This window comes from Barbus barbus (genome assembly GCF_936440315.1).
Source record: "Barbus barbus genome assembly, chromosome: 22".
In the NCBI taxonomy this organism is placed as follows: domain Eukaryota; kingdom Metazoa; phylum Chordata; class Actinopteri; order Cypriniformes; family Cyprinidae; genus Barbus; species Barbus barbus.
The window spans coordinates 4479592-4490080 of NC_136750.1; the positions used below are offsets into that span (position 1 = coordinate 4479592).

The following is a 10489-nucleotide window of genomic DNA, read 5'->3' on the forward strand; positions in this document are numbered from 1 at the left end:
GCAGGAAACAGAGGCCCGCCGCGATCGCCTGATTAATAAACAACACTACACTGTAGTAGTTGTTGTTGTTGTTATTACTGCAGCAGCACGCATTTGCCCGTTTTATGCTTTATTTGTGCATCAGTTTCACTGTTAAAGTAGGGCAATATTGTGCTGCATTAAATAGTTTCGCTGTTGTATACATAAGATACAGCGTTCAATGACAATAGTTTAACCTTGATATGACCAACATTAGACAAGATAACTCAATACCTAGACATTTATATTTTTATAATTTTATACATAACTCTAGCTTTCCTATAATTACAATGATATATACATTAAATGTGTATATAAGTAAGCTGACTAACCCATACCCCCCATTTTTTAAATAAAATAAAGTTTGTATAATTGTATAATAAATCACATTTAGGTATTATTTCAAACAAGTAAGAAAGAAAGAGTGTAATCAATGGGATGTAAAAGAACACATAAAAGACACATCTTTGCTTTTTTGGTTTCATAATGTTTAGTACAGCAAAGTTTTAGTTTTTTTAAGTTTCTCATGCATCTATGACTCTCTCCCCACCAACTCCACTTCAAACGGATGATCACGAGCGAATACAAAGACAATAATGACTTTTCAGTATTACACAACGTTTTGTTTATCTTTTTTTCTGAATTTTTGTTTCTTTTTTTCTGAATTTTATTTTTAATTTTTCCTGAATTTCTTTTGTTTCCCCTGAATATTTGTTTATCTTTTTTTCCCTATATTTTTTATCTTTTTTCTTCTGAATTTTTGTTTATCTTTTTTTTCCTGAATTTATATATATATTTTTCCCCTGAATTTTTTTTTTTTCCTGAATTTATATATATATTTTTCCCCTGAATTTTTGTTTCTTTTTTTTCCTGAATTTATATATATATTTTTCCCCTGAATTTTTGTTTATCTTTTTTTCCTGAATCTATATATATATTTTTCCCCTGAATTTTTGTTTGTCTTTTTTTTTTCCTGAATTTGTTTATATTTTTTCCCCTGAATTATTGTTTCTTTTTTTCCCCTGAATTTATATATATTTTTTCCCCTGAATTTTTGTTTATCTTTTCTTTTCTTCTGTATTTTTGTTTATCTTTTTTTTCCTGAATTTTTGTTTCTTTTTTTCTGAATTTTATTTTTTATTTTTCCTGAATTTCTTTTTATTTTTCCTGAATATTTGTTTATCTTTTTTCCTGGATTTGTTTTATCTTTTTTTTCCAGAATTTTTCTTTATCTTTTTTTTCTGAATTTTTTTTCTTCTGGATTTTTCTTTATCTTTTTTCTTCTTCATTTTTCTTTCTTTTCATTTATCTTTTTTTTCTTGTTGATGTTGCTGTTTTCCTCCAAAAAAGTGATGCAGTCATAATTTCCCTCAATGCATTTGAAATAGATACAATTTTAACATACGCATAAACATAAACATTTCTACTATTAAATGTTTTGTATATATAGATTTTAGCCAAATGAATTAATAAAACTGGTAAGCACATTTTCCCACCACAACAGAGAGATGGACTCTGTCCACAATAACAAACAGGCGGTTGTCTGAACAGCTTCTCCTTGGGTCCGGATGTTTTTATGACAAAGGAGTCTGTTTTGATGAAACACTGGGGGCTCTGATTGGCCCTCTTTGTTAAACATCACAAATAAGGGGTGGCTCGACCTCAAGCATTACAGTAGAGGATTGGCTTCTTTGTAATAAAGGCTAAAATTAACCGTTTGCCCCTCACAAAAAGGCATTTTTATGAAGTATGTATAAGGGGCGTGGTCTTCCTTGTTTACAGCCATTGATTGGTCGCAGGTGAAGTGTGACAGAAATATATAATAGATCTTCATTAGTCCTCCAGTCAATAGAGACGTCTTCCTTCAGCCATGTATCGTATTGTATCGATAGAGTATTACAAATATTCTCATCGGAGACCAGCCAATCCGCCACCCTTCATTACTCCAGTAATAAACTACACCGCTCTCCAGCAGAGGGCGCCGGTGCATCATGGTGACTCTACTTCCGGTGACCACCAACGAACAAAAAACACAGTTTGTTTATCTTCTTTTTTGGACATGCTTGTTGTTGTTGCTGTTCTTCCTCCAAAAAAGCGATGCCGTCATTGTACATTAAACATTTCCCTCAATGCATAGATATCATTTTAACACACGCATAAAGTCTTTTAAAAATAATACATTTCATATTATAACCTACTGCTATTTCATATCGCACAAGTCTGCTCCTGTTAACATAAACAATACGAATAAAATACAAATCTTAGTAAATATAAGATAATTCGTTCAGAGATACTTCCTGTCTTGTTTTTAGAAAAGAAAAAAGCCAACCAAATTATAATATGCTTTAAATTAAATTTCAGGAGGGTTGATATGTTGTTTTTAATTGTTTTAATGATTAAAATACAATTTTAAAATCATTTTTAAAAACCTCAAAACATGGGGAAACAAAATTAGCTAACAGGTCTCTTTGTTTTGCATAAAGACACCAAATTTAACAAAAACGGATGAAATCTTACTTTCGGGAAGATATGCACTTTCAGTTTATATTTCTGTAATTAGGGAAATATTATAAACTGCAGCGCTATAATTTCACTTCTCCTAGTTTCCATGGTAACACCAACATTCTTTACGACAGCGTACTGCCGTGTTCTGACAGACCGGTGTCGTAGGTTTTTGCAGAATCACCATGGCGTCTGTGTTGAAAGAGACTGCGGGCTTATATGAAACATTGAAAGCCGAGTGGAATAAGAAGAACCCAAATCTTAATAAATGTGGGGAGATCCTGAGCAGGCTAAAGGTAGGATCAATGATATATAACAGCAATAATACTTCTAAACTGTAGAAATAAGCCTTTGATGCAGGCTGATGAGCAGTTAGCATTGCTGCTAGCTACGACTGACTCCTGTTGTTTATCAACAAACAATGTATTTTTGTGTTTGAGATGATATATATCATAAAAGCACTGATGAGTTTTAGTGAATTGTGTGGTTTTGGGTTCACCTCCTCCAAAGTACCAAGTTAGCTTGTAGATATACAGTAGAGATAACTTATATTAATTGATTTCATTTATACTCATTCACAGGTCATTTTTCCGAATTATGTTATCTTGCATGCTCTTATTGTTTAATATCTTGGTTATTATGATAAAAAAATAATGCACAGGTCCTCAATTGACAGTGGTGAGGAACCGATTGGTATTAAATCTCTCATTTTATGAACTTGAATCTGAACATTTTAAGAGTACATGTTTATTTTTGGCAGATATCCCTGTTGGAGTTGAACTTTCTACCAACTACTGGGACCAAGCTAACCAAACAACAGCTTATCCTTGCCAGTGAGTAAATGACACTATCTGAATGATTGATTTATATTATTTGTTATTAATATTTACTAATTCTGTTTTTGTAGGAGATGTTTTGGAGATTGGAGCATTATGGAGCATTCTAAAGAAAGACATCCCCTCCTTTGAACGCTACATGGCTCAGCTTAAGTGTTATTACTTTGATTACAAGTAACTTTTTCTTCTGTTTACTCACTATCAATCAGAATTGACTTAATACGGGCTAACAGTAGTTGTGCTGAAATCACATTATGGCCTACTACGCATTATGCTGTATCTTTAGTGTGATGAAATGCAGCATTCAAAAGGACTGGATTTACAGGAATCTACATGAAAGTTTACAGCATACTGCATTTCTTTAAGAAATAGATTAGGATTCTGTGTACAGTTCTAGTTACATTTTCAACATGTTGTACCCTGAATTGTTTTGCTGGCTTTTTCTCGACTCTTGACTCTCGACTCTTGTTAAATGTCACAGGGATGAGTTGCCCGAGTCAGCCTACAGGCACCAGTTGCTGGGTCTCAACTTGCTCTTCCTGCTGTCTCAGAACAGAGTGTCTGAGTTCCACACAGAGCTGGAAAGACTGAGCGCTAAAGACATCCAGACCAATGTCTACATCAGACATCCAGTGTCATTAGAGCAGGTGTGGGACACTTTTTTTTCTCTTGGTTCTTATATTAATTGCATACAGCGCTGTCTGTTTTTCCTACCTTTTTGTGTCTTTATTTCAGTATCTGATGGAAGGTAGTTACAACAAGGTCTTTCTTGCCAAAGGAAATATTCCTGCTGAGAGCTACACCTTCTTCATTGACATTCTTCTTGATACTATTCGGTAGGGGTTATTTATAGTCTTGTTGACTAAATGTAGACTATGAGCAATGTCATTGAAATGTTTTGTTTTTTGTTTGTTTGTAGAGATGAGATTGCAGGTTGTATAGAGAAAGCATACGAGCAAATTCAATTCAACGAGGCCACACGGGTGCTTTTCTTTTCCTCTCCAAAAAAGATGACAGAATATGCGAAGAAAGTAAGAGTTTGATGTTTGTCAAATATTGTCACTAGGCCTGTCATGAATTTTGTGATTAGCTGTCAAACAAATAATTGCAATTAATAATTGAATTCTCTTTTACTGGGAATAAAGTATAATAATAATAATAGACTTTATTAAAAAAAAACAAGCCCATGTGATATAGTTAATGAAGCAAATTCATCCAAAAAAATGTTTAAAATATTGCAACAGATTTGGAGATCACTTGCTCACCAATGAATCCTCTGCAGTGAATGGGTGCCGTCAGAATGAGAGTCCAAACAGCTGATAAAAACATCACAATAATCCACACCACTCCAGTCCATCAGTTTATGTCTTCATGTTTGTATTTTGTATGTTTTTTTGTATGAAACAAATCCATCATTAGGATGTTTTTAACTTCAAACCATTTCTTCTGGCTAAATTACGAGTCGTATATCCATAACTTTCTCCAGTGAAGATGTTGTCTCTTCTGAATCAGGAGAGAAATATGCACAGATCATGCACCTTTAACAAGCCAAAACGGGTGTAAACATATGTTTGTGGAACTGGAGATGGACAGTAACACTGGAGGAAGCGTTATGTGATTAAGCGTTAAGTTAAAATTCCTTCAATATGGACTTGTTTCTTACATACAAGAAACTTTTCACTTCACAATATGTTAATTGATGGACTGGAGTCATGTGGATTATTGTGATGTTTTTATCAGCTGTTTGGACTCTCATTCTGACGGCACCCATTCACTGCAGAGGATCCATTGATGAGCAAGTTATGTAATGCTACCTTTCTCCAAATCTATTCCCATTAAGAAACAAACTCCTCTACATTTTGGCTGGCCTGAGGGCAAGCAAATATTAATTTATTGGATAGATACTGATATGTTCATGGTCTGGCTTTTGTGCTCTGCAGAGGGGCTGGACCCAGAGTCCTGATGGATACTATTCATTCAGTACCCAGCACCAAAAGACAGAGGAAGTGACCATCCCTTCCTCAGAACTGGCCCAACAAGTCATCGAATATGCAAGGCAGCTGGAAATGATTGTGTAGTGCGGATATAGCAGCGTTTAGACAAATGTATACATAAAGGTTCATGTTTCTTTACCCAAATATTAAAATCAAACCAATGTACAGTGGCCATACATCTGTACTCAGATTAGACACAGGATGACATGACTGCAAATAACGACTCTCAGAGGATGAGACCAGAACTCTTTAGCCTACAAGTTATTAATAACTACCTGTATCAGGGTCTCTCTGTATGATTGTCTGCTGGGTGTGTCAACCTGATGAACATCTAATGACTGAGTCTCAAGTTGTTTTTTTTCCTAAATAAACATTTAATATGTCTTATTTTGAATATTCACATGTTGTTCCTTTCAACAAGTATGGTTTATCGAGTGAGTTTGTGTAGAGCTGTGAGGAAATTGACACTTTGTGTCACAAGACACTTCTGGTGAATAGAACGTTTTTCTGACTCTTATAAAATGCCTCGTGAAACTGTATAAATAACATTTATATTGTGTTAGTTAGATGCAGGAACTACTGTGAAAATGTGTCTTTGTTTCAAATGCAAAAAAGTGAGGTAAGCAGTTAACTTGTTTTCTAAACTGATTAAATATTATGTGAACTTTGACAGAAGGAAGTCAGCATTTGCAAGAGTGGTTCATAGTCTCCTTTATGTTCAGGCTAGACAACTAAGGTTGAGTCACAGATGCATTAAGATGCACATTTACACACGTTTGACTCACCATCCTCTAACATTTAGACCAGGAGTGGGGAACGTTGATCCTGGAGGGCTGGTGTCCTTGCGGAGTTAGCTCCAACACTAATCAAACACACCTGAACAGCTAATCAAGGTCTTCAGGGTGCAGTTAGTTTTTTTTTTTCGTTGTTCAGGGTTGGAGCTAAACTCTGCAGGAGAGTGGCCCTCCAGGATCAACGTTCCCCACCCCTGATTTAGACGCAGGTCAGCTCTCAAACAGTGTTTGCTTTACATATGCTAGTGCCCCTCAGGATATACTTTTGTTACATGTTATATGTTTGTCATGACAGATAGTTCTCAAGATGTTTTTGGTGGTATCAAGCTGGGGTGTCATCTTCTATCCTTAAATGCAACACCCACTTACAAAAGGAATCATCACTGGTTTCTCTGAAGACCACGTGGAGGAGTTGTTGGAGAATCATCTACAGCAGAGGTCTTCAACTGCTGGTGACCCACTGTCCTGCAGAATTTAGCTCCAACCCTAATCAAACATACCTGTTAAATCTGAGTCTTTTCTTGAAAACTCACAGTCAGATGTGTTGAAGAATCTACAGTATCACTGCTTTTTTAATTAAAGCGGCTTCTCCCAGCATGGAAAGCCACGGCTTCTGTATGATGTGTTGGTGTTTATCCTCTGACCTGGGTCAGTACTCCTCTTAGCAGACTGCAATAAGGTTGCATTAGTTGTATTCTTTGCGGTTTTGCCTTTGTTTGGCCCTTCATGCTGCTTTTTCAACTCCAGGTGAGGGAAGAACTTGTAGTGTCATCAACTGGTTTCGATCCTACAGTTGAGGGATTTCTGAATGGTTTTGGTGTCAGATCCCCGGGGCCTAAACATCTGTTTTCATTTTCTTCTGTGCAGGGTTGACCTCTAATTGAGAAGCTTCTTTTGACAATACAGATGACCCTCTTATTTTATAAAGAAAAGTAAACCAAGAGAAGTTTAATGCAAAACATGTCCAGGTTATGTTTAACCCAATAAATAAATTAAAAAAGCATAAAGGAAATTAAGTATTTTTTAGGACCCTTAGGATTGTGGCATTATTGTTAACAGAGTTAACTGAATACCTGTTTTCAAATGTATTGAAACTGTGCATTTTGCATTTTCATAACTCAACCGTGTCAATCAGAGGAAAGTTTCCTTTTTTTCACTTTCTTTAACACTTACTTTGCACGCCCTTAATTTCCCCCTCTTGAGTTTGTGTCGCATGTTTTCTTGCACTTCAGCATGTTGGCTTTAAGTGGAGCTGGTACCCAAGCTGGTGCCTTTTTGGTTGTAGCCTCAATTTCCCTGGGCTCTTCAGGTACAATGTGTGCTGTCTAATAAAAGATCTGCCCTTGTTAGCACAGACTTTAACCTTTCCACTCTTGGATCCTGTTGAGGGCCCTTCCTCTCTGTAAGGTTTTAATTTAACAGTATGTTACTGTGAATACAGCAGTTGACATGTTGGTTTGTTCATTATATATATAGACAGATTCAAGTATTATATGAGAGAATGGGGCTTTTTTTTCCCAGAAACGACGATTTTGTGTCAAAAGTCATTTTTCCAGGGGTCTGTACCATGAACCAGCTTTCGTGAGAAATCTTCACGGTCTTCAGATTATTACATTATCTCCACTGCTGTAACCTAAATTCAATAAGCTGTGCTAAACCTTATATAGCATTTGTGCAAAATACAGTTAAAGTACAAAATATCTCCAACTAAAAGTGCATTCGAGAGATTTCTTTTAGCTATTGATTATTCCTTAATTAGGTGTTGATTTTTGTTCATTTTATTAGTAACAATAATCATTTTATTTTTCGTGTAAAATGACTAGGCCTATATTTGAGACAAATGACTACAGCACCTGGAGAACATTATTAATAAAAAGCAAAGAGAAGAGCTTTTGATTAATTATTATTATTTATGTACACTCTTGCATTTTGTATATTTGTTATTTAAAAAAAATCTAAAGAACAAATGCTATAGACCAATAATAGTGATAATATAGGTTTGAACGAACTAAGAAACAAGAACACATCACAGAAGTTCTAAAACTTGATTACTCGTGTCATTTCCGTTCAGAAGACAATACTATTTTTCAAATGTTACACATTTTTGAATGAATCCGCGCGCAAACATTATTTGACGATATATTTTTAATTAAATAAGCAAACTATTTATGCACTACCGTGCTGTAACTTCATGCACTTTATCCAAATGCTTGAACGGGAGCGAGTCGGGCTGTTTATTTGAGTAATAAAGGCTCAACGCCGGCGTGGCTGTTTATCAATGGTGGGCTATCAGTGATCATGAATGGAGGAGCTGGAGATGAATGGAGACTAGCTGCTGTGAATTCTGTCATGGCGTATAGAGCTGTATGGAGCTGTCCAAGGTACTGAAGCGTTATCTATCGCTGATCAACCGAGTCTGTGCACTTACCACTCTGTTATTAGACTATTGATCATTTGCTATGTGTAAACATTTCTCTCACTAACATTAGCAGCCACTCTCTGTTCAGTTTTGGCACTGGTGGCTGTTTATGCACATTTATAGAAGCAAAGCGCTCTGAATGTCCTGACAGCCACAAAACTGGACCGATGCGACTCCCACTCAGGGACACAGTGTCCATCCACGAGTGTGTTTAATATGAGTGTGTGAGAACTGCTGTAGACAGGTAGAGAGAGAGAGAGAAACAGGGAGGGAGTGATTGAGAGAGAGGGAGAGGGAGGGAGGATGATGATGATGCTGCCGGTGGAAAATGGCTGCTGCATCCTCGAGCCCATCCGAAACCCTATGAAGGTGGACAGAGAAAGACAAGAAAATGAGAGCAACGAGTGCAAGGAGTGAGTGAAAGAGAGACCGTGTGCGTGCGTATGTGAGCGAGAGAGTGAGGACGCGCGCGCCCGCGCGCGTGTGTGTGTGAGAGCGCGCGAGAGAGAGAGTGTGTGTGTGTGTGTTCGGTAAGAAGGGGAATAAAAAAGACGAGAGACCGGGGGGCAGCCAGCTCGAAGCGGCGGGCAACACCGAGCCATGGAGGGCGAGTAAGTCCATGCATTTTTATTTGAGCAGAACAGACTGATTGATTTGCAGCACCTCTAATGGACTGTAAGATGCTCATAAACACTATTACGCAGCTATGCTATCAACACTGTGCACCATATTCTCCAACATTTGATGAATAACGCCACTGAACGGGCCTCGGCTGAAGTGCACTAACGGATATAAAACGCCTTCAATGCCGCGTGAAAGACGAACGGGGTGCAGTAAGAGACGGCTTTTTTGTCTCGAAGATGAGTGTGTGTGTGTGTGTGGAGGCTCCGCGTATAACCAACAAATACATCCGTGAATTATAAAACGTTTCGTTACAAATCGACGAAATATGGCGAGTTTTCGGGAGCACACTGGAGGCGGAGAGGGATGCTTTTATCAACGCGTCTCGAGTTTCATTATGATTTTTAAAGCCAAACTTTATGAATGAAATGTGATTTTTCTCTCACCCCCTCCTCCTCTTCCTCTTCATGTCTCCCCTCCCCCCAGCGCTTCTCTTCTTCTTCTTCTGGTCCATATCCTCCTTTCATCCACTCATCTGCCGTGCTTTAGCATAGATGTGCTTTATCCATTCATAAAATGAACGAATGAGTGCGCGTGAACGCCTGCTGCAATGGCTTATAATAACCGATGCCGTTTAATAACACAAACCGGGCTCTGAATCAAAATGGATGTGATTTGATAGCTTATTGTAATGGAGCTTGTGCCTATGAGGGCCTGTATGGGCGCGTTCATTGATGCATCTCAACTCTTCATCTCCACACATTTCATTCCCCTCAGGCCATTCATTTATTTACGAGCTACTCCCCCATATGGAGCCATGATGCTCTTTGTTGTTTGATGTCGGTTTCATTGTAAACGACTGTATTAAAGACTTATTAAAGAGCGATGGCTGGAAACGTGCGCGCGCTGAAAGAGTTATTAGATTTTCCTCGCCCACGTGACCGTCCATTAAAAAATCCTCTCATTGTTATAATCGTGCTTCACTGTTTATATATCCCCTGTAGTTTCGGGAATACACAAAGCGCACGTGACGTTGTGATTTAAGATCATTCAATCCATTTAACACGATATAACAGCCCATGCCACACCATCTCGTCCCAATTATATTAAAGGGCGATTTTTTGAATACCAACCATAAACTGTCCCTGTTACCTGACAGATATCACTAAAATGGGCGTCTTGACAAACCACACCTGTCTGTGTCTCAGCAGAACTAGTCTTTTCCAGCGAATCAGAAACGTTTGCGAGTTCGGGGCGGAGTTTTGGAAAGGGGGCGTGTCATGTTCATTGGCTAAATCTGGCGAA

At 37.5% G+C, this 10489-nt stretch overlaps 1 protein-coding gene across 1 annotated transcript; it reads left to right on the forward strand.

Moving 5' to 3' along the window:
- The first annotated feature begins 1658 nt into the window (after positions 1–1658).
- LOC306888629 (26S proteasome non-ATPase regulatory subunit 8-like) lies at positions 1659–5737 on the forward strand. The gene is made up of 8 exons (XM_079447068.1): positions 1659–2053; positions 2655–2816; positions 3281–3353; positions 3428–3530; positions 3838–4003; positions 4092–4192; positions 4276–4387; positions 5297–5737. The coding sequence occupies exons 2-8, from the start codon at positions 2706–2708 to the stop codon at positions 5432–5434; spliced, it is 804 nt and encodes a 267-aa protein (XP_079303194.1). The 5' UTR covers positions 1659–2053; positions 2655–2705; the 3' UTR covers positions 5435–5737.
- The last annotated feature ends 4752 nt before the right edge of the window (positions 5738–10489 follow it).